General features: G+C 46.6%; 1 protein-coding gene across 7 annotated transcripts in view; it reads right to left on the bottom strand.

Annotated features, from left to right (window-relative positions):
• The window catches only part of SDCCAG8 (SHH signaling and ciliogenesis regulator SDCCAG8), a 2,836,880-nt gene that overhangs the window by 2,378,320 nt on the left and 433,408 nt on the right, over positions 1-25,152 (bottom strand). For all 7 annotated transcript variants that reach the window (XM_069607960.1, XM_069607958.1, XM_069607955.1 and 4 more), the window contains one exon: positions 9,743-9,807. In XM_069607960.1, coding sequence (XP_069464061.1) covers positions 9,743-9,807 — 65 coding nt within the window. The remainder of the gene's footprint in view (positions 1-9,742; positions 9,808-25,152) is intronic.

The raw sequence follows: 25,152 nt of genomic DNA, 5'->3' as shown, positions 1-25,152 counted from the left end.
GCGGCCGCCCTCCATTAGGAAAGTCTTTGTTGTCTTCCGGGCCGGTGAAAACACTGGCCCTCATTGGCTCAGCACACACACGCATCACGTCGCTCCTACGAGCCACGTAATGCGTGTGTGCTGCACCAATGGAGGGCCAGCATTACGGCTGGCGTGGCCCATAAGGCTTGATGCCGGAAGGCATTTCAGCCTTGGACCATGCCAGCCGTAGTGCGATTCCAGCGACTTCCAGTTTACCTGCCTGCCTGCCTTCCAGCACGTCTCCGGTAAGTGGTCTGTTTGTGTTTGTGTGTCGGGTTTGTTTTGCTTTATGTTTGTGTGTATGAATGTTTGTGTTTGAATGTATTTTGAGTGTATGTTGAGATGCAGGGGTGGGGGGGTGTGTCGGATGTGTATGAATGTTTGTGTTTGAATGTATTTGAGTGTATGTTGAGATGCGGGGGTGAGGGGGTGTGTCGGATGTGTATGAATGTTTGTGTTTGAATGTATTTTGAGTGTATGTTGAGATGCGGGGGTGTGTCGGATGTGTATGAATGTTTGTGTTTGAATGTATTTTGTGTATATGTTGAGGTGAGGGGGTGTGTCGGATGTGTATGAATGTTTGTGTTTGAATGTATTTTGAGTGTATGTTGAGATGCGGGGGTGGGGGGGGTGTCGGATGTGTATGAATGTTTGTGTTTGAATGTATTTTGAGTATGTTGAGATGCGGGGATGGGGGGTGTGTCGGATGTGTATGAATGTTTGTATTTGAATGTAATTTGAGTGTATGTTGAGATGCGGGGGTGGGGGGTGTGTCGGATGTGTATGAATGTTTGTGTTTGAATGTATTTTGTGTGTATGTTGAGATGCGGGGGTGGGGGGGATGTGTCGGATGTGTATGAATGTTTGTATTTGAATGTATTTTGTGTGTATGTTGAGATGCGGGGGTCGGGGGGTGTCGGATGTGTATGAATGTTTTGATTTGAATGTTTTTTGTGTGCTGAGTTGGGGGGTGGAGGTTCGTGTCTGTATGGGTGCTTGTTTGAGAGTTTGCTGATTTGGGGGGGTGGGGGGTTCGGGTCTGTATGGGTGCATGTGTGTGTTTGCTGAGTTGGGGGGGTGGGGGGTTCGGGTCTGTATGGGTGCATGTTTGTGTGTGTGCTGAGTTGGGGGGTGGGGGGTTCGGGTCTGTATGGGTGCATGCTTGAGTGTGTGTGTGTGTGTGCTGAGTTGGGGGGTGGGGGTTCGGGTCTGTATGGGTGCTTGTTTGAGAGTTTGCTGATTTGGGGGGTGGGGGGTTTGGGTCTGTATGGGTGCATGTTTGTGTGTGTGCTGAGTTGGTGGGGTGGGGGGTTCGGGTCTGTATGGGTGCATGCTTGAGTGTGTGTGTGCTGAGTTGGGGGTGGGGGGTTCGGGTCTGTATGGGTGCATGTTTGTGTGTGTGTTGATTTGGGGGGTGGGGGGTTCGGGTCTGTATGGGTGCATGCTTGAGTGTGTGTGTGTGTGCTGAGTTGGGGTGGGGGGTTCGGGTCTGTATGGGTGCATGATGTGTGTGTGTTGATTTGGGGGGTGGGGGTTCGGGTCTGTATGGGTGCATGTTTGTGTGTTTGTTGATTTGGGGGGTGGGGGGTTCAGGTCTGTATGGGTGCATGCTTGAGTGTGTTTGGGTTATAGTGTTTGGTTGGGGGTGAGGGGGCCATGGGGCATAGTGTTTGGTTGGGGGTTAGGGGGGTGAGGGGGCCATGGGGCATAGTGTTTGGCTGGGGGTGAGAGGGCCATGTGGCATAGTGTTTGGTTGGCGGTGAGGGACAGGGGGCATAGTGTTTGGTTGGGGATGAGGGGGCCATGGGGCATAGTGTTTGGTTGGGGGTGAGGGACAGGGGGCATAGTGTTTGGTTGGGGGTGAGGGGGCCACGGGGCATAGTGTTTGTTTGGGGTTGGGAGCCATGGGGCATAGTGTTTGGGGGTGAGGGGGCCATGGGGCATAGTGTTTGGTTGGCGGTGAGGGACAGGGGGCATAGTGTTTGGTTGCGGGTGAGGGGGCCATGGGGCATAGTGTTTGGTTGGGGGTGAGGGGGCCACGGGGCATAGTGTTTGTTTGGGGTTGGGAGCCATGGGGCATAGTGTTTGGGTGGGGTGGGAGCCATGGGGCATAGTGTTTGGGTGGGGGTGAGGGGGCCATGGGGCATAGTGTTTGTTTGGGGTTGGGAGCCATGGGGCATAGTGTTTGGTTGGCGGTGAGGGACAGGGGGCATAGTGTTTGGTTGGGGGTGGGGGCCATGGGGCATAGTGTTTGGTTGGCGGTGAGAGACAGGGGGCATAGTGTTTGCTTGGGGGATGAGGGACAGGGGGCATAGTGTTTGGTTGGAGGTGGGAGCCATGGGGCATAGTGTTTGGTTGGGGGTTAGGGGGGTGAGGGGGCCATGGGGCATAGTGTTTGGTTGGGGGTGAGGGGGCCATGGGGCATAGTGTTTGGTTGGCGGTGAGGGACAGGGGGCATAGTGTTTGGTTGGGGGTGAGGGGGCCATGGGGCATAGTGTTTGGTTGGGGGTGAGGGGGCCATGGGGCATAGTGTTTGGTTGGGGGTGAGGGGGCCATGGGGCATAGTGTTTGGTTGGCGGTGAGGGACAGGGGGCATAGTGTTTGGTTGGGGGTGAGGGGGCCATGGGGCATAGTGTTTGGTTGGGGGTGAGGGGGCCATGGGGCATAGTGTTTGGTTGGGGGTGAGGGACAGGGGGCATAGGTGTTTGGTTGGGGGTGAGGGACAGGGGGCATAGGTGTTTGCTTGGGGGGTGAGGGACAGGGGGCATAGTGTTTGCTTGGGGGGTGAGGGCCATGGGGCATAGTGTTTGGTTGGGGTGAGGGCCATGGGGCATAGTGTTTGGTTGGGGGTGAGGGGCCAATGGGGCATAGTGTTTGGTTGGGGGTGAAGGGGCCATGGGGCATAGTGTTTGGTTGGGGGTGAGGGGGCCATGGGGCATAGTGTTTGGTTGGGGATGGGAGCCATGGGGCATAGTGTTTGGTTGGGGGTGAGGGGACCATGGGGCATAGTGTTTGGTTGGGGATGGGAGCCATGGGGCATAGTGTTGCACTCCAGAGTGAACTCAATAATAAAGCTAAAACAGGCACAGTTAGGAGATGTACATCCTTTGCTTTTTTGAGGAAACCTGACTCAACGAAGGCCATACTCCTCTTGGGTAACCCAAACAGCAAACTATAGCAGTCCAAAATAACGGAATGTCCAATCAAGGGTCAATAAAATATATATAATTTAATTAAACAGACGATATACAGTAACTAAATCGAAATAAATGATAGCAATGGGAAATCTGTAGTACAAAATGTAAGTTTGAAATGCAATAAAAATCGTTACCCCTCAAAAACATATCTTTTTCCATGTGTTTAATACAAATTGGGGGTTGAAAAAGCCTCCTGACATGTCCCGCCTACCGCCCCGCCCACTTTTACTTTTCGGCCCACTATAGCCCTCATGTAAGGTACTTTCGGCCCTCTGTCAAAATCAGTTGTGCACCCTTGCTCTATACCTACTAACTTCTTGAGCTGCATCTGTACAGGGTCCGGTAGCCCTTAGCACAATATATGATAAAACACAGGTATAGATTTTCCCCAAGCCTCGCGTGTCTCCAGGCTCCATGGCGCCTGAAAATTCTGAATGTAAACAAGAGGATCATCTCCGTCCTGCATCTTTTTCGTCCTTATAGCTCCCATGTTGGACGTGTCCGGATAAGGTATTGCAAGCGCTTTCCAGACCGCCGCCCTACAGTTATTGAATGGTGCTCCATCATGAGCAGTGTTGACTGTAGTCACACCAGCATATCCTGCCCTTGTCAACACGTCATCAGCACTCTCACCGAGTATGGCGATTAAGGGACCCTTAATGTCCCCTACAGCCAACGTGTTTCCTCCTGTAATTTTCTCTAATTCATGTATCAATTTCTCAGCGCCAGAAGTTAAACTCAGAAGTTTACACCTTAAATGATCCTTGTCCATCTGGGGCCACGGTATATACTGTGGTCTGACCCATCCTTTCTTTAACAAGGGAAACTGACGCCCCAAACTAATTCTCATCTCTCATCATTTGTTTGTCCACTGCAGGGACAATATTGCCACATCGCTTTCTTCCTGGTAGCAATCTTAATCTGCTCACATAAAGCGGCGACTCCCCCCTCTCACCATGGAGTTGCCCTTTAGATCGATCTAACTGTGTCAATGGGTCTGACGTCCTAGACATGGGTGCGTTTAAATCTGACCATCTGACTTCTTTCTCCATTGAAAAACATCCCTCAGGACCACCTATGTTCCCTCTTTCTTCCCCATGGAAAGTGTCTGTCTTCGTCTGACATTTCTTGTGCCCAACTCGTGCAACTTTTCTCTTCGTCATCTCTATTTAGAGTCAGTCTATCTAGAGAGAGCTCTTTATGCCTTGTACTACATGAGGCTCCCTCTAGATCGTACAGTTGTGTACTCTAAAGTCGATAATTTTTTCCCTTCCCCTTTGACTCTTTGTGAGCTTTCATGTCATGATATACTTTATCGATCTCCTCCCCAATGCTCCTAGAGTCAAACTCGTCCTCTAGATTTACTCTAGACGGGCCTGGTAATGTCTCGCATTCTGGGAAGAATTCCTCTATGTCCTCTCCTGCTACTTCTGGCTCAGGATCTCTCATCTCCTTTTCCAGGCAATCAAGATCGCATGCTCTCTGCCTTCTTTTACGTTCCATATCAAATTCTCTTAGTTTCCTTGCTTCCCCTCTAACTCTGTCTTCTTTTTTCTTCATATCCCTTCTCTCATTTGCCCTACGTATCTCCTCATCCTTTCGTCTCTGTATTCTTTTATCCCTTAAATTCTGTTCCTATTCTTTTTCACTCTAACCTTTCCTGCTCATCGATCGCTCTCTGTCTGTTATCACATTTTCTTTGCTCTTCTGCTCTCTTTTGTTTTCTTGACTGCTCTTCTTGGTATAACTGCTCTAGTCTTTGCCCATCCTTCCTTTTTGTTCCTTTGTCTTTCATTTGTTCCTCTCTTTCCTTATCTTTTTTATCTTGCTTGTCTTGATCTTCCCGTTGTGTTACAAGTAAAATCTGACCAGCCATCCATTCGTTCTGTAAAAGCGCTATCTCCTCAGCTTGTTTGTTTGTTTTTGCATTTATATAGCGCTACGAACCCTCAGCTATCTGAGTGCTGCTTATTTCCCACGGTGTGTGGTGCTCAATTATCGACCTCGGAAGGATGAAAGGCTGAGTTTGGCACTACCGGGATTCGAACCTGTGTTAGCATGCTCTGCACCGATGTCAAAGCGAGTGCTCTACTCACTGTGCTATCTGACCGGCAGATAGCACAGTGAGTAGCCTTGTCTCTTTCTCCTTTCCATCTTTTTATTTCTCAACCCATATCTAGAGATACGCTTGCTCGATCGCGTCTCTCCTTATCGCATCTCTCCTTGTCCCTCGGGACCTTGGAGATTACATCGCTCTCAGTATTTTTCTCTGGACCCTCATTACTACTTTGCGTAGGTGACTCATAAACCAGGTTGCGATATCCTGCCGCTGTCTTAAGCTCCCTCAATGGATATAACCCATCGTCTTTCTTGCTCTCGTCTCCTATTTCGGTTGGGACGGGGGGAGCAGAGAGCTCCTCACCCCCTCTTTGCATACATTAAGTATCCAATCTCTAGGAGGCACTTCATCTTGCTCCTCTTGGTAGATCTTCCAAAGCTCTAGGCTTGCTAATCTCTTGTCTAGCTTTTTTCCTGTATATGCTGCATACAAATATGTCATCATATGCTGCAGGACTGCCTTCGATAGGTGACCCTCCTTGAGGCCACGGCAAAAACATTTTATCCGCGGTTCATTTAACCCATTCTACCCTGTACTGTCTAAGCTTGGGTGCATGTTTCGGCAACTGCTTGCAGAGATGCACAAGTGGAGTAATATCCTCCATTCTCAATTCGTCTATTCTTGAACTGTTTGACATTCGTTTATTTTTAATCACAGATTTAAAAAGGTAAGTTTCATAAAAATAATACAATATGAGCAAGCACCAATCGTCGCAAGCTCCAATCCCGCTAAACAACATTTTTAATGTAATCTTGCTAAAAAACAACCATCAGGGTCATTACTAACCAATCAATACATTTTTTCCACATATGACAATCGTTTCATAAACCACATAAAACAAACAGACAAACTCAACCGGTTACATAAATCTCTTATGATCTTTTCTCTAAGACTTGTCTTGCCCTCTAAAATACTTCGTACGAAGTGTAAATTACCCCTTTAGATTCGCCTTTTATCAGATTTGTTGTCTACGTGTTCCGCTATGGGACACTGGGTTCAAATTTCTTCTGTTAGGTTTGTGAAAAACACATGCCAGGGCGTATTCTCTTATCGTGGCCTCTCTCACGATTATATATTGCTCAGCCACACTCGAGTCAATATCTCATTCCCCATACATATTACACTCTTACTCTCGCGTTATATTTTATCCCGCAACCCTCCGTTACTTCACTTTATTTCTTCACTCATCACCCATGCTTTAATCAACTCACTCAATTTTTTACTCACTGATATAATTTTTGTCTTCAGACTCTCGGGATCGTCCGCCTTTTTTATCCACCTCTTCAACCTTCCGATAGATCCTCTTCACATAGAAGTGGGAGGGGATTCTATGGAAACTAGGGGACCCGTCATACCTGGTCTTGCAAAACTTTTTAAAATTACACTAACCACCATCTACGGGGAGCTTCACGTCCTTTCAGCCGAATGGCAAAGGCCGTCCGATATTGCTGAAACTCTAAAGTTTACTTAGATCGATGGCTCTGAACCATCCTCTCTCTGCTACCAAGTGAACTGGATAGTCGTGCCCCTTTGATGAGTAGCAATTACCCTGGAGATGGATGGGGATGCAGACTTTACTCATACATCAATAAAAAAGCTGATTCAGGAAGTTGACAAAAGGAAGTCTGTTTTAATATCAATTTTCTAAAACAGGGAGCATAACGAACATCAACGCAATCGCTCAATCTTCTTACTCAATGCATGTAAGAAAAAACTAAACTTTTTTAAGCAATATTCATCATCAATGATGTTTAACCTACGTGTGTACTAACGTCATCCTACGTGGCAAACTAACTTATAAGCATGAGTGATTGGCTCTGAGTGAATATCTAAGTATATGATCCATACTAGTCTAAAAAGTGTAACTATGTGATTGGTTACTTGCCCTCCCTTAAAAATGACCACTATGAACGTCACTAAATACACAATGTCCCATTGGTTTACACACTATGGGACCTCTAAATACGCAGGTGCTCTACAATTGGTTGGCACTCTATCCTCCTTCAGTACTTTTCCACTTACGTTAGCAGCTTGCAGGCTGGCCATCCAGGTGCTGGTGAGGTTGCCTTCACTTTAGCTTCCCACCAATTAGCATATCAATCTATAATCACCTCAGTGGTCTACTGTCAATTAGGCCTTTGAAGCTCGTCCTTGAGAGTGTTCTTAGCTCTGGGAAATTTAGGGAGTGAGAAGCACAGTCTGCCTTTGTGCGTAGATCTCACCACCTCGTTCCTACAACTTCATGCATCTATGTGACTGGAGACCATGGAATCGAGCTTTTTCGTGCATTTAATATTTTTTTAAAAGCCTCTGATGTTTTCCTTGTTATGTTCATGCCTGCTGAACAGGAGTCTTGTTTGTAGCAAACTTTGTAGCAAATGTCAGTTCACTCCAGTTTGACAAGACCATGGTTTCTTGGCTTGTCCAGCCTCGCCTTCTGAAATACACTTGTAATTCAACTTAACTGCGACACACTGAAATGAGGCAGTTTTGCTACTATCCAACCTTCTATAATACATAACATCCATAGTTCTCTCATTCCTATATATGTATACGTTGGCGCTTGCCGCAATCTATTTCACTATAAGCTTAAAGCTAGCTTTCATGATTACTTTGCAGCTTGCGTTTATTTTGCGTCTGTACACGTGTAAAATAACTTGATATCTTCACCTGTTTCTGTGGCATAAGCTTCTTCACCTTGATCCCAAGATGTCACTTATCCTCATCACTTTCTTGATGCCTTATAGAATATCTGCATTGTCTGGTTACTGCATCTCTTCTCTGTACGTCATCTTCAGCTCTATGCGTCATATATTGGCGATGATTAGTAGTGTTACCATTCCTCCTTACCACGTATTGGCTCTGCTTCTTCAGGGATTTCATTCAAATGGCCATCATATTTCTTTGTGAACAGATATGGTTTTCTCAATGGGTACCCTGGTTCCCAGATTCTCTTAGATACTGGCACTTTCACTGGTACTGGATTGAGTCCATACTCTGCTCTTTGTCGATTCAACTGTTCTGTGTATGTCACATACTCTGGTTTCCAGCATACAGGTAAAAGGGGTGGGTCGGTTGAGGTGGGGCTACTTGGCTCCTCCTCTACACGGCTCTCTGCTCTTTCTCAGCCAGCGTTCAGGTACATGACTGGAGAAGCGGTGCATTGGTGTCCTCATATGAAGCAGAGCTTATTCACATCCATCCGCTGCACCTCGCTACAGGAGGACTCCCTCTCAGGAGCAGCACCGCTTAGGAGCCTCACGGGAGTGCAACCAGCTCATCCGCCATCTTGGCCCCTCCTCCCATTACAGAGAGTTTGTGCACTGGTTTGCCCCTGATGATTATTAAGCCAACACTGCTGCAATGCATTGATTTAATGTATTCTGTATATGCATGGTTTGTGCTGTCTTCGTCTCTAGTTTTTATGAGTTCTCCTCCTTTGGCCACTAACAAAGCAGCGGGTAATTTATAATAGTAAGGTTAACTGAAATGTATTATCTTACATACTATGATGGGATATATGATCTTATTAACTGGTAAATATGGCATTTGAACAGGCACTTTGTCTACTGTACCGCAAAATAATTATAAAGTTTTTAAAAATACAATTGTCGCATTTCCCACATGTCATCACTAAACAAGATTTTCATCAATCTTATGAGTTTAGGTATATTTAAGTCTGTTGTTTCTTACTAACAAATCATGTGACTAGTCCAACTTACCCACACCCCTCATGATTCTCTATGGTGAATGTCAAATGTGTAGCCAAACGTCGTTTTGTACAGTCTGAGTGAGGTACATGATATTACTTTTGAGGGTTCATGTTCTTGAACAAATATCTCAAATTAATGCTAATAGACAAAACGATTTGTGAAATCACTGGTGGGTTGAGGTGAAATAGCTTCGATGTGGTACCTGTGAAGCTTAAAATAGGGGTAGAACTTTTCTTTTTCAGCAGTGGAAGCACAGAATTTAGAAGGAGTATACAACAATTAATGGTGTATCCTGAGCCTGAACTAGCTTGGTGGGTGGGTGCTTTATTGGGAGGCAAGCTTGGTAGGACGTAACCCCCGAAAGAGAATTCTATGTTTTTTGTGGAGGGAATTTGTGTGACTAAATTTCATTAGTACTAGTTATGGTATGGCGTGAACACGTGTATGTTGCTTTGCCCTGACCCCCACCACGCTAGTTCACAGTTTCCCCTTATCTGGTGGTCCCATCTTCGAGAAAACATTGTCTTTGAGCACAGTTTTTTTTATATAATAGGCAATTTGGATTTTGAAGGCCAGTCACCTTCTGATATGTTTTAAAAAGGGGTGTTACATCAATGGGTCGATGGGGTGAAGGTTTGATAATGCTGTATTTGATTATATTAATTGCCAAAACTAACAGCTGGTTTTCTTACCTCAGTGAAATGGTTTGCGCTTCCAGTGTTTCAGTCCTAGCATCATAGAGAAGTTTAAGCCTCTCCTGTGGAAAAGAAAAAAAGGCAACATATAATATTTGAATCGCCATACCAAAATTAATTTGCTTTATTAGGTAGTGTGAGGGGTCAGTAATACGAGGCGGACAACTGCTTGTAGTTTTCTCAGTGTTAGACGTTTTATTAATAACAAAAAGTGCAAATAAACCCATACTAAATCTACTCTACCAGGGAGTTCCTTACCTAGTCTAAGTTCTAATGGGATTTCTCCTAGCATACACAAACCTGGCCCTCACACTAAACAACAAAACATTAGAAGTAAATCATGATCAACATAAATAAGTGATTACCAAACAACCAGTGATTTGGATGACCTTCACCTGTCCTGGAAAGATCCCTTTCCCAGGATTGTCCAAAGTCAATCTCTCTAAGCGTTCATAAAGAAAAGTCTTGAATCAGTTCTTTAGAGATCCAAAAGAAACAAACGTTCACCCAAACAAAAATCCATTGGTAACATTTCCTTAGCTTTCTGTAGATAGGTTCCCCTTCCAATTCCAGCAACGATAACAGCACCAATGGTAATCCTGGATATCCTCTTTCCAGGATGGCATTGCCACAGTTCAAAGATAAAAAGGACTACTTTTGTTTCAACAACTGTCCATGTGTATATAACCTCTTTAGTGTCTTTGGTCTAATTTGTCAAGATGTTTCTTAGGGTGTTGCTTTCCTCTTTACAAGTCCCCTCTACTACTGTTAGTGTGGAGGCAGGCTCCTTTGCTCCACAGTATGCCATTGCTCCAACCACCTTTAATACAACATTCACTGGCAGCATTATAGACAACCACCTGTCTTATAGTTCTGCTTGCTTGGTACTTAATGATTAACGACAAGACACTTCAGCCTCCACAGGTAGGTAAGGCACTCTTCTTTGCTATGTTATAAGAAAATGGCAGCCTCTTTGCCGCCAATATAATCTGTCTTTGCTTCCAGGCTGCTTCTCGCTCAACCTCAACAGTCTCAGCATTACAGACTACAGAATTTTGACTTAATCTTCTTACAACCACCTAGCTCCCTTCCCCAGCTTTATTCACACCTTCTTGGTTCCAGTAGCTACTCGGAAGCAGTATTGCCACTCTTCCAGCTTTTCACTATAGAAAGGATTTGCCTACTGGCTTGGGTAATGCGTGTTCTCTTTAATCCAGCAACAACTACTTGTATGGAATACTTGTTCTGGATGTTATAAGGTTCAAGCTTCATCAGAGAAACAGATTTAGGTACACGCGACCACTGATGATTTTCAACTTTAAAGAACTGTAAGGACTTGCATTCCCTTTCATTTAGCAAGGAGTGATACTGGACTCTAATCAGGAATCACAACCGTCCTGTCCACACGCGACCTCTCTTTGTTGTAATAGTCCTTGTAACAGTTTATGAAAGTCAGTTTAAACTTTCCTAGTGATTTAGCAAAAGCGTTCCCCTCCTTACTGGAGACACACGACCACTCCAGTAAAGTTATACAGTTCAACAATGGGAAATGGAAAGCTTTTCGTTTTACGCGAGCACTCAGACTTGCATTAAATGTGCGTGGGATACATTTCCATTGTCATTAGGACTTTTCACAGCTACGAACAACTTTTACTTGCTCCCATTCTTGCGCAAGTTACAATTGAGCTGGTAAAAGTTACTGGCAAGGGTTTTTCAGTGAACCTGATCACAGAGCTTCTCTCACCGGCTCCAGGTATACTGTTGTTGCGGGCTGTTTCCACTTTCTGACTTCTCCTCCTTCTACTACTACTTTAGGCACTCTTGGGACCCACACTCCTCTGGAGCATGGGTGTCTCCGGTCTGGCCTCGACCACAGACAGGGAGTCTCCTTCATTCCTCTGTCCCTCGGCTTGCTTCTGCACACGGGCCTCGGGTTACAGCAAATCTCGGCTCTGCAATTACAGCCACTAGGCGCACCTGGGAAGACCTTTAATCTCAGCAGGTCTCTCTCAGTCCTGCCACAGCAAGGTAGGGTTTATGAACACTGGACCAACCCAGACCCTGCAGGTGAAATCTGCTCTGCTCTGGTCCCGGCGTCCCTTAAGTGATCACACTTCCTCATGAACTGCCAGCCTTGTGCTATTCTCCATCTGCTACTTCTGCCAGCCTTCCAGTTCCTGCTCCAGCTACATTTCCTGCTTTTTGTCCTCCTCCTTGCTGCGGTTCTAAGTGCATCTCCGCAAAAATATTGCCATACAAAAATATTGCCATATTTATGCAGTGATATTAAGGCATGGAACCTGCGGGGGACACCCATGCTGCTCCCACACTATTTTTAAAGGAGCGGGGGACACCCCTGCAACCCCTGCTCCCAAAACCCCAACAAATTATCCCTCCCAAAAATATCGCCTACGGCCGTTCCAGACAACCATATATACGGCAATATCTTTGGTGGGGATAAAATGTAGTGATACCCTTTCTGCAGCCTTTTATGCCTCTCAGGTGGGTCAATTGATTTCTGGTGCAGGGCCTTAATGTTAATTGCCTGACCCTGGTAAAGGCTGTTAGGCCTACTTGCCTGTCCTTCACTTTTACATGCCTCCTCAGCCCTCTTCTTCGTCTCAGTCCCTGTGGGATTCAGGGACATGCAGTTGACTTTACTGAAATAAGGTTTTCCCACTTATTTTATACTTTTAAGAGAAGCTTTAGTATTTTTAGAAGAGGGTTGTGGGATTCAATCTCATTACAGACAGATGGTATAAAAAAGGCCACATTTCTGCCATTCCTTGTAGTATTCCTTTGGCATTGAGGAAGAGGTTTGTTTTTAGGGACACAAAAGGTTTGTTGTTTTGATCTAATATGTTGCAGGGTTACAACCTCATTTCAGTTTTACTAAGCGGTTGAGATATATTAAAAGGACAATAAGCCAAAATGTCCTCCGACATGGTAGTAAGAAAATCCCTTTCAGAGGAAAAATACTGTTTCTCATCCCACAGAATCTCCTCACTACCCTGGGCCTCGTCTCCACCCAGGTGATCTTTCTGTAGTAGAATACTCACAGGATTTATTTTATTTATTTATTTTTTATTTTGCATTTTTAAAGCGCTCACACAGCCCGGGGGCATCGAGGCGCTGCTAGCTGCGTATTTATAACGCGCTAAATACCCAGAGGTTTCTAAGCGCGGACCCGGGGATCGAACCTGTGTTGCTTCGTGTCCTCTTGTTTCCAAGGCGAGCACGTTGCCGCTGAACTATCCTCCCGGTAGGATTGGAATCAGGAAGCATCTGCCCTCTCTCCTGGCCACCTGTGAGGAGACTTTACAGGATTACTCACAGTAGTGTGACGATTCACAGGATTTCGTCACTTCTCCCCATAGGTGAACACTTCCCTATGAGGCTAGGGAGGTGAGGCTGCTACCCAATATTTCACCTATGGGTGGTAAAAAGCAGGAGGACCTCATAGGGAGAGACTCCCCTCATGGGAATAAGGACTTCCGTCCCATGAAAGACCTCCTCTAAACTCTTGGCCCCAGAAACCAGGGGCATATGACTCATTCCTCCTCCCAACCTGAAACCCCTACTGTATGTTATTGTGAAATCTTTACTATTGCATCTATTAAGTCAGACAGGACTGAGACAAAGAAGAACCTAATAAACATACAGAACACCCATAGAGGAGTTTATTAAAGAAGTGGGACGAGGTGGTCACTAGGAGGCATGAAGATAACCTCAGGGAATTGCATAACCAATCTTGACGCAACACTGGGGCAGGCTGAGCCGTATAAAGTAAAGATAAAAGAAGGACTAGAAACATTCAGGAGCAGGAAGAACAGCGAGGGAAGCTGGCGGCCTGCAGGTCCCGGGAAATTCAAACTTGCACTGCCCGAAGTGCAGACAGACAGTCGGTCTATATTCCAGAGGACGAGAGGAACTATGCGAGATGAAGGAACCCGACTTGCTGTAGAAGCATGAAGAATCTAGTGGTGGCGTGGCCTCTTTGAGGTGGACGTGTGGTCCATAAAACAAGCCGAGACTACCGCAGCAACAGCTTCTGGGAGCCACGCAGATCCAAAAGGAAGGAAGCAGGTAGACTGCCTGTATGAGTACATTGGCAAGGAGACCCCAGGAAGAACCAGCCGCATTCCACAGTAACGATACAGGTAACAGGAGTTGCGGGAAAGCGGGGTGTGGTCCAGGGAGCCCAGAGAGTCAAGTATTCCTCTGGAGTGAACTCCCTAATCACAGTAGTGATACACAAAGAACCAAGAGTCAAGTATTCGTAGTGAGTGAAAAGAACCAAAAGTCAAGTATTCTTCAGGAGTGATCTGCCTCGGCAGAGTAGTGAGATACAAAGCTTCAAGAATCAAGTATTCCTCAGGAGCAGTCTCCTTAATCCCAGTGGTGACACGAGAAAACATAAATCTTAAGAGTTCCTCGGGATTGAACTCCCTCGTACCAGTAGGAAACCCAGCATATGTGGAAAAATACCAGAAGAATCCAGAACTGCCCGAGATTAATCTCCCCAATAGACTAGATATAAAAAGTCCTGACAAAACTCCAGCAATAAGAAGAAGAGTTGATAAAGTCTTAACTTTGTGTTTCACAAATCCCTGGGAGGAATTAAAGAGACTTCTAAAGACTTGTCCAAAGGACTATCAAGGAACAGTCTCCAGATCTCATTCCAAATAGACCATGATAAGCAAGTCATTCCCCTGGTCTAAGCATATTTGGTAAATCAGACCCTATCACAAGAGACTATTTTTAAGTTAACACAATATTGGATTGTTTCACCAGGAGAAGTTATGATAGTTTATTTATATAGCGCCTATACACAATGTGTTTCAAAGCGCTTCAAGGCAAGGGAAGGAACAAGGGAGAACACAATGACATTCTTATATGGCCATGAACAACAAGAATGCAAAATTAACTATCGTACTTGGCCTGGCGACTTTTCAGATAGTGCAAGACCTAAAATACAGATAAGGAAGGGAGGAAATGGGAGGGAAATGGAAACAGACAGGTGACTACCGTACTAGGCCTGCCGACATTTCTAGTAGAGCCGGAAATTACAAGAGGTGGGGGAGAGAAAGGAGGGAGAGGAACAAAACAAGCGACTATCGTACTAGGCCTCATGACATTTTAGATAGTGCTGGAGGGAGGGGGGGGAAATAGGTAAGGGAAGGGGGAGGAGACAGATAATAGTTGCCATCATACTAGGTCCTCCTCAGTAAGCGCTGTGTTCCTTCCCTACCCTGAGCCCCAAATCCTCTTCCAAAAGCGACTAATGGCCCGGAGAAGAATAATAATAATAATAATAATAATTTGGCGTTTATATAGTGCTACGAACCCTCAGGTATTGAGCGCTGCTTATTATTACCCACGGTGTGTGGTGCTCCAGAATAAGCCCCATGGGTGCATGAATGCCGGGGGCATCAGCAGGGCGAGTTTGCAGCGGTAAGGTGCCCTCCCAACGGTGTTATGAACAGTTTTGCAGCGCGGATCGGACCCCCTGTCAAGATGGCAGCTGAGACGCAATGCGGGACCGAAGTCACAGACCCAAGGAGCTGAGGGGCTGACAAACGGACTGTGACCGCATCAAGAGAAGTACACCCTGCGGCATACAGCCAACTATAGCGGCATCGTGAACTGCCTTCAGGAAGCTGAGTTCCGAGACTCTCGGACGGGAGAACAGTCACTGTGCTCCGGAGCCCTTCCCCCTCCGCATCACAGGAGGGGTTGATCGTGAGGAGGAGGAGGAGGCCGGAGCAGTGACAGCTGACACAGACGGCAGCCCACTGTCAGAAGTAAGGAGTCGTGGGATTTAGCCGTCGGGGAAAGTGAGAGCAGTAACAGAAGGGAGGGCTGCCCATGGAAGACGTTAGCGCTCCCTGTCGAAATGCTGCAACGGCCACCGGGCCGGGGGTAGAAGTAATAAAGATAACAAAAAAAAGCACATTTGCAACAATAAATGCAGCAAATAACGAATGGAGGCAATCCTACGCAGCAGCACTACCCTCAGCCAACATAACACGGCACTGCTCCAGGGGCGCAATGAAACAAAGTAGCACTGGGGCATGCACTAGGCATATGGTCTAGGCAGCTGGAACCACTAAATTGGGGTAGAGAGGAGCAGTAACCACCCTAGTGGCCTTCTGTAAGCAACCCTACAGATCTTGTCCCCCATTACAACAGGATCGATAGGGAGCTACGGTGAACACATCAAGGAACCGCCAACATGCATTTAGAGCTGGGAAGGGCCAGGCTGGGCAGCAAGCACAACCTGAATAGAGCACCCCTATGAACGCAAGCCTGCGGGATCCCCCACAGGCACCGATACCTCATATGAGCTATAGAGCACCAGACTGGGAAGGACACCCTCCCCACCTGAGAGCAAGTGAAGGACCCGCTTGAAATCCTGGGTGCAGTAAGCTTGGTGTAAAGTAACGACTGGAATCCGGGGTTACGAGTCAGCGCCCAACTCGGTACTGAAGCAGGGGCTGGGACACCCCCCACACCTCCCGGAGAAGAAAGTATGGCCAAGCAAGGAACGAAACAGAAAGGGTCAAAATCTGGAATTATCAAAACCCAGATGCAGGCTGCAGAAACCCACAAACACAGCCAGCAACAAACGTCCACCCAGGTTCACTTCTCCCCTCCACCCCCCAAAACTACACGGGAGCAGGAGGACCCACCAATACGCAATTCAGACCTGTTAGCAATGCTGCAAGAATTAAAAAAGGACATCGAAGACAGCGCCTCTGACCTAACTAGGTCAATCACAGACCTCAAAAAAGGCGTCATGGCTGTAGAGAAAAGAATTGTTGAGGCGGAAACTACCGTGGCGGAACAACGAAAGGAACATGCTGAGCTGGCCAGAAGAGTACAGGCGCTAGAAAAACAGATGGACCAGGCACAAAGCAGACAGGAGGCGCCGAAAACAGGTATAGGCGAAATAATATACAGATCTGAGGGATCCCAAAAACCGTGCCGGACTCCGACCTGCAACAACTCGTGGTGGAACTATTCCTGCAGATCCTGGGCCCGCAGGCAGAGGATAAAAGGGACATCGCCCTGGATCGGACGCATACAGTCTACTCTACCTATCAGCTCAATAAAAACCTGACCCCGGATGTGCTGACTCGGATACACCTATTCCAACTAAAGGTAAACATTATGCAGGTAGCCCGCAAAATGGAACCCATTCGATTCCAATCGGCATCCATTCAACTCTACCAGGACTTAGCACAAGCCACCTTATTGAAGAGGAAACGTCTATGGGTGGTCACGGACTGGCTGAGATCCAGAAAAGTTCACTACCAATGCATATTCCCGAATGGACTCCGGTTAGAGTGGAAGTGGCAACGGTATACAATCTCAAAGGAAGAAGACATGGATGACCTTATGAGAGAGGATCAAGGGGCTTGGGGCGATGATCGGGAAAGAAATCCACCTGGACACTCAGGGGAAGATGACGGACTGGCGGGAGAGCGATGGAAACCAGCGCAGCCTCGACCGAGGGGCCGCAACACAGAGACCAAAGCGGTGGACCCCACATGAGGGGCTTGTACAAGTGAAGTAAACTGGCGACCATATTTTGACCACTAACATTGTTATGATTTGAGAGTAAGAAGGTTAACCTTGGAAAGAGGGGGGCAAAGCGACATCTAGGTTGAACTCCTTCATTGCGTAAACAGCTATAATTGGGGGTATAAATGAAAAAAGATTCAAAGCAATGGGGGGGGATATGGATCCCTAAATTCCCGGGGTAGTACAAACCCGGTGAACCACTGTGATAGATCATGGTGGAAATTGTTATTGAAGTTTATGGAAATGTTTTAAGTTGGGGTTTCAGGGGGGGGGTCTAAATGGGAAAGGTGTTACGGTTGACGACACGCACAAGACAGGTGACGTAATCAGGGGTCCTGACAGGCTTAGGGGGTGGATGGAGGGTATGCAATAAAATTCCAATTATGGCTGGCCTAACATTTGTAACGTTAAAAGTTCAGCGGCTAAACTCCCCAATTAAGAGGAAGTGAATCATGAGAAGTCTCTCCGAACTGCAGGCCTCAGTGGTGTGGGGGCAAGAAACCCATCTGCTCCCGGAGGATGAACACAGGCTAAAACACAGCGCCTTCCCAACACAATATCTAGCCTCAAGTGGAACAAAAAAAAGGGGAGTGGGCATTCTAATAGCTAAAGGGGTTTGTTTTGAGAAGCAGTTTGTTAAGAGGGACCCGGAGGGCCGTTACCTGGTGTTGGGAGGGATAATGATGGGCCAACAAGTTACTATGGTGGCAGTTTACTCTCCTAACGACAAACAGGACTGGTTCTTGCTGGGATTATTACCTAAAATTGCAGAATGGCGCGTGGGGCAGAATCTAATAGGGAGTGATTTCAACTGCGTGATGGATGCCCGACTAGACAAAACTCTCCAAGCTACCCCTAATGACAATGTGAACAGACCAGCTCTGGAGAGTTTCCTTAGGGACCTACATTTGATAGAACCCTGGCGGTTTTTCTGCCCTCAGGAAAAAGCTTTTACCTTTTACTCCACCACACACAAGGGCTTCTCCCGGATCGATATATTGGTTTCGGATACAGTAATTCCACAGGTCACAGGGTTGGAAATAGGGGTACGATGCCTATCGGACCACACACCGGGCTCCTTGAAGGTGGAGCCGCCGACTCGGCTCTCACGGATCCGTAAACTGTGGCGCCTAAACAAACTAATCCTAAAAGTCCAGGCTCTTAGAACAGACATAGAATTAGCCCTCAGGAACTATTTCAAAGATAACACCACACCCGGGGTCAACTGGGGAACAATATGGGACGCCAGTAAGGCAGTGGTGTGGGCGAATGTATTGTGCATACTGCAAAGTTCCTGAAGAGAAAAGAAAAGGTGAGGCAGGAATTGGAAACCAAGGCAAAACCGCAGAAACTCACTACAAAGACAAAGGGTCACAAGAGGCATGGCGAGAACTAAAAAAACCAGAGCCGCCCTAGAAGCTCATCTCGTGGATGAATGTGCACAACTCCTTCTACAGACAAAACAAATGTACTATGTAAAAGGAGATAAGGCTAACCAATTTCTAGCGGCCATACTGAGGAAACAAAGGGTCCGTAGTAACCGCATCAACCAACTCAAGCAACCAGGGGGGAATGAAAAGGGGGGAAAAAAGAGATAACCGAAATCATGCACTCATACTACACAAGTAACCTGAAAGGGGATAACCTGCAGAGGGAAGCATAGGTAGAATTCCTTGCGCAAGTGGAATTGCCACAAATCACAGAGAAGTATAGGCAAATGTTGGAGACGCCAATATCGGAGGAGGAGGTAAGGGGGGGGGGTTCATTAACGCCTTGAAAGGGAACAAATCCCCACGTCCTGATGGTCTCTGTAATGCTTATTACAAAACTTTCCAGACTATTCTGGTGGGTCTTTTAACAAATCTTCATATTACTGGGGACATGAGCCCAGCCACCACAGTGCTTTTGCTAAAACTGGACAGAGACCCATCAGATTGCGCAAGTTACCGTCCTATCTCATTGTACAATGGTGACGCAAAGATTTACTCCACGATCGTGGCAGAAAGACTAGCCAACATATTCCCTAAGATAATTCATCCGGACCAAGAAGGTTTCGCGAAGGGGCGCCACACATTATAATATCTGCAAAGCCATAAACACCATCGAAAGGGGGCGAAGGACAGGACAGCATATGTCAGTGTTCGCATTAGACGCTTCTAGAGCCATTGATACCAGAACTCTGCAGATATTTATGGGCTGCACAGGTGGCACCATTGCTACAATGGGCCGCCCAGGAGAACCAGAATCAACAAGCAACTCTGGAAAGGGAAGAGACCAGGGACCCCCTAGAGCATCTGGGATTCTTGGGCACGAGACCCAGAGGTAAAGAGGGAACATTGATGGAAACGATAAAAGCCACCTTACGGTACTGGGACAAAGCACTACGGGGAAAGAAGATAAACCCACTCACACCAATGGCCCACAATCCAGACTTCACACCAGGCATGCAACCCAACTTCTGGACCCGCTGGGAGGGAGGGCAAACCCTGATGCTAGGGGAATTCTACTCAGAAGGAGCACCTGATATTTGAAGGGTGCAAAGAGAAGTTCCAGATACCTGAGAGTGAACGATTCCATTAGGCACTGAATTACGAACACAAAAGTAAGAGGGGGCATCCCAGAACCCAGTGTCCTGAAGGTCCAGAGATACCAACCAGTCCTGGAACTGAAGGGCCTGAAGGATCTGAGAAAGAGTTACCATCTTGAATTTGTCTTTCCTGAGGAATTTGTTCAATTCTCGCAAATCCAAGATGGGTCTCAGTCCTCCGTCTTTCTTTGGAATGAGAAAGTAAGGGGAGTACCGGCCCCTGTTCCTCTCCGCTACAGGTACCGGTTCTATGGCACCTTTCTCTAGCAGGTCTAAAATTTCCTGCAAGAGGAGCGGATCTGGAGCTTTTTGAGAGCTGATCCCCGGTGGATGACTCTGAGGTATGCGTAGGAGAGGCAGGCAGTAACCTTGTGCAACTGTCTCCAATGCCCAAGCATCTGACGCGATAGCCTGCCATTCCGCCAGATGTTGAGTTAACCTGCCTCCTACAGGTGTCTTGTGAGGGAAGTCCTCAGAGTGGTTTTGGGGCGGCTGATGCAGATGCCGGTGGTAAAGAGGCACCTGCTGTTGCTGCGGCTTTTGAATATCTACCCCGTCCACCTCGGGTAGTTCTTCTTTGTCCCCTTTCAGCCGGTCGTCCTCTACCTCTTCCGAATGCAGAGTAGAAGCGAAAGAACTTGCCTCTCGCAGAGGTTCCTGTGGGACGAAAAGGTGACTGACAGATTGCAGCGCCTAGGGATTTTGCTGCTGCCTTTGATGTTTGCAGATTTCCTAAACTGTCATCCGCCTTTTTCCCAAACAAAGAAGAGCCATCAAATGGCATGTTCAAGAGCCTGGCTTGCACATCTGGGGAAAAAATCAGACTTTCTCAACCAAGCAAATCTCCTGGTTGTTGTACTTGCCGCCATTGCTCTGCTGATACTGTCAGCCGAATCAATGCCCGTCTGGAGGGATTCGCACATAGCGTCTTTACCATCCTGTATGATATTTAGGAACGCCTCCCTTTCTTCTCCCTCCGGGATGCAGTCAGCCGCTGTAGAAGCACACTCCGAAAGTGTATGGCTAAATCTAGCAAGGGTGCAAGTAGCATTAATAGATTTTAACGCCATGCTACATGCCGAAAAGACTTTCTTAGCCATAGCATCGTATTTTTTATCGTCCTGTCCTGTGGGACGGTAGGGTAAGCAGTCTTGATGTCAGTAGAAGATGCTGCCTGTACCACCAGACTTTCTGGGGATTGTCGTTTGGACAAAAACTCTGGGTCTGCAGAAGATACCCTGTATTTAGTAGACAGTTTTTTATTTACTGCCGGGACGACATCTGGGGTTTCCCAGTTCGTCATGATTTTCCTTTGAAGAGCTTTATGAAAAGGTACTACAGGATCCTCCTGTGGACCTTTATCAAGAATATCCGTGAGGTCATCCTGTTGGAAAGCCTGTGAAGGTGTTGACCACCACATAAATTCTGTGATCCTGGCCATTAAGGCTCTATAAGGGGTTTCAGCATGCTCCCCCGGGTCTGGCCTAGCGAACACCACCTCAGGGGAAGTGTCTAAACCACTTGCCTCATGTAAGGAGTCATGGAGTTCCTTTAATCTGCGTTCCTCTGAGGATAACTCCTCTTCAACTGGGGTTGCAGATCCCTGCAACTCAAATGTCTCTTCTTGGTCAGATAGTTGTCCCTCTTTCATAATTGAGGACATTTTTCTCAATTGGTTTGAACTCACAAACGGTGTGAAACCCATCTCCAAGGCAGAGGGTGCCAAACTTGTAATCGGCCTCGAAAACGTCGATGTCGTCGTCGCCGACGTCGAAGGCTTCGAACGTGGCGTCGAAAACAAAGGTGGAGGCCTCGAGGTCCTCGATAGAATTGGAATTCTGCTCGAGGATGTCGACAATCTCGACATCGTCATCGAAGACCTGGGAATAGCCACTGGGTGTGCCGCAACCATGACTTTCCTTGGCGTCGACGCCGGTGTCGAGGATGGCGTCGAGTCGACAGACCCGTGTGTCGAAGGTCCCTTCGACAACGGCGTCGAAGACACCGCCTCGGCGTCGACGGAACCTTCTTCGACGGCGTCAACGAACCTTCGAAGAAGGATTCAAGGTCTTTGCTTTACTCGAGGGTTTGTGACGCGCTCGAGAAGCTTCCTTCGCCGGGTACTGCGACTCGCAGCGTTTTAGACCTTCGGGTCTTTCGACCAGAGCATCGCTCTCGGCAGTCTTCGAGGGGGTCGAGGCCGCTTTCTCGAAGACGCTCATATTTTTTTCGGAATTCCTCCCATTCAGCCCGGGAACTATGTTTCGTGGGGCAAGGGATTCTCTTAGGTGAAACAGAGAAAGAGGAGGACGAAGAAGGGGATCTTCCGGGTCTCCTTTTCGAGTGCTTCGATCTCGAGGAGTGATGGGACCCGCATCGAGACCTGGAGCGCGAATGGTGACGAGGAGACTAATGTCTCGACTTCGTCGAGGAAGAAGAAGCTTTAGAAGTCTTAACTTTTTCCAGCTTCCCCCTACGCTCCTTCAGGGCCTTAGCTGTCATGGACATACAGTCCTCGCACTCCGAACAATGGTGTTCAGCTCCCAAACACCACAGACGAACCCTGTGAGGGTCAGTCAGCGACATCTTTTTTCCACAGTCTCAGCATTTTTTAAAGCCGGACCGAGGGGTCGTCGGTTCCGACGAGGAAGCCATCGTGTATGGATCGAATATCTCGAGGAAATTGGATTAATTCTCTACGAAAACTGAGCAGCGATATTCCGAGGCACTGAGTAAGCGCGGAAAAACGGAACTGAGCAACGGACGCTGCGCGTGGCCTTTATTAGGCAGGATGACATCGACGTCGATACGGCGGCTGTCGAGGGACATCGACTAGGCGGACGTCGACGTGCAGCGCCCTCTAGAGAAAAAATTTTTCGAGGCCAGCAAAGCTAGAAAGAGATATCTAAGATAAGGAATACGTCGGAGGACACAATCCCTTCGAAATATGCTTTTGAAGCCTACCCAGTGGCGCTGGTAGTATGGGTGCTGGAGGTGACGCAGCACCCCCAGACATTCTGGAGGAAGTTGACATTTGGTAGCATGAGCTGTGGCCTCATTTTCAAAGTTTCATGTTGTAGTAGTCCAGGCAGCTGATGGCATCCTTAACTTGAGCACTTTTAAAGGTCAGGGTCCGTGCATTGTTAACCCACTTCCTGACAGAAAAGAAGAAGATCATTTCAGAAACTCCTTTCCGGTTTGTGACTGTGATGATACTGGGTCATTTATAAGGCTGTAATGTCTGTAATTCTTCACAACATCTTTGATTTTCTTATCATTATCTGGCTTCTAGTATACTTGCAGGTTAATATCATGTGCAATATAATTTTGTTTAACTTTTTTGCAGCACTTCAGTGTATAGTTAACAAATAAGATGTACAGATATTTTGCTCAAATGTGTCTTATGCTAGGACTGTATTTTACTTCACTGTTCTCCTGTGTTCTCATTGCCTGCACTGAAGGCATCAACCCAGCAGTAGCATATTTCACCTGAGTTGTGCAATTTGGTGAAATTCGTTATCTGTTAATTTGTATGGCTATTTGACCATATTATGCTTCCTCATTGCACCAAAAGAATACGCAGGTTACATGTTTAAAAAAATGACAAGCATTTTTATGTTGAACATATTGTGCATCATTTTAGAATATTCTGTAGAAGAACGCATAGAGGCATATTTTGTTATTTTCAGAGGAGAGGGGCAAGTATTGGCTTGTCATGCACTCAGAAGTATCCTTGAATTCCATGACATTATATAACGCACACTGCCACTTTACAGAATCAGTAGCTGCTCTGATTTTTATGGAACACCAACAGAACTTCATTCTGCTTTCTATGAATTTAGTGTGACTATCGTCAACTCTCATTAACTCTGAGGTGGGAGGATAGCTCAGGTGGAAACGTGCTTGTCTTGGAAGTAAGACAACATTGAGCAACATGGGTTTGATCCCTTGTCCGACACTTAGAGGCTGGACTCCCTTTTATAAAGTACAATATTAAAGCCCAACTCAGTATTATTATTTTTAATTCCACTATACTTTAAATGAGGAAGGTCCCTGCATGCCCTAGTAGGGCTGCTAAAGTGCAAACATTTTTCAGCAAAATAAACATATTTTATTATTGGGACAATACAGGCACTTCTCAGAAGAGCCACTTTACCTTTAATGGCACAGCACAAACATTTTGTTTGCAGTGTCAGCAGAGAAGCAAAAGACTGAATGGAATAGTGTCTGAACACCTTTCTTTCCTTTACTGAGAAGGTATGCATTGGTGGGCACCCTGTGAAAATTGTATTATTGCTTGAGATCCTAGGCAACAGGCTTCTCAATCTGGCTCTCAATGCCTTACAAGTGACTATCCCTTCCTCAGACCTAATGATATTTCAGAGTAATAGTCAGTAAACATTATTGGGTAGTCATTTCAGATGCTGTTAAACCGGAGGGCAAAAACATTCAAAGTAAGATAAACCATGCTTGGTCTAGTGTGAACTAGTGATTATCCAGAGGCACAAGCCTATTGTGAAATACAGCTCAGTTGGTATTTGAACCTACTTCAAAAATGTAGGCATAAGATGCAAGTCTCAAGTTGCAATCCTATGGATAAAGCTTGTTGCATTAGTGTGCATGCTACAGGTTGAACCCCCATCCATGCAGACATAACCTTTATATCAATAGGGCTTCTATACTTTTAATCAAAAAAGAACAAGTTACTTTCTTGCCTGGTAATGTTCTTTCGATGGGATGTTCCTCCGATGTATTCCACCTCCATGACAGTAATCACCACAGCTGTGCTGCTTCGGAAAATTTTAGTTTTTGGCGTCTGCGTCCTGCGTCAATGACGTCGATACGCTGTCCCTCGAGGGCCTCTGTCGAGCGCCGACATCACCGGATGTTATATGTAGGACGCACGACGCCCGTAGCATCAGTTGTAGTTTTTTCCCAGAACGTGTGGCACCAATCTTCTGCCAGTACGACCACAGAAAGCCTTGCGGAAACATAAGCTGCAATTACATAAGAAATTCTGTAGAGGGGCAGGCTGGGAGGGTGCGATGTGGAATACGTCGGAGGAACATCCCATTAAAAGAACGTTACCAGGTAAGAAAGTAACTTGTTCCTGGAGGGGATTGTTTCCTCCAACGTATTCCACATCTATGACAGACTCTTAAAGCAGTACCAACGTATGGAGGTGGGAAAAGAATTTAGAATATTAGAATGCCCAATCAAATTGCATAATAGA

Source organism: Ambystoma mexicanum, chromosome 4q, assembly GCF_040938575.1.
Source record: "Ambystoma mexicanum isolate Mex_15411 chromosome 4q, UKY_AmexF1_1, whole genome shotgun sequence".
Taxonomy (NCBI): Eukaryota; Metazoa; Chordata; class Amphibia; order Caudata; family Ambystomatidae; genus Ambystoma; species Ambystoma mexicanum.
Note: the sequence above shows the minus strand (reverse complement) of the source record. Positions and strands in the feature narration are given on the sequence as shown.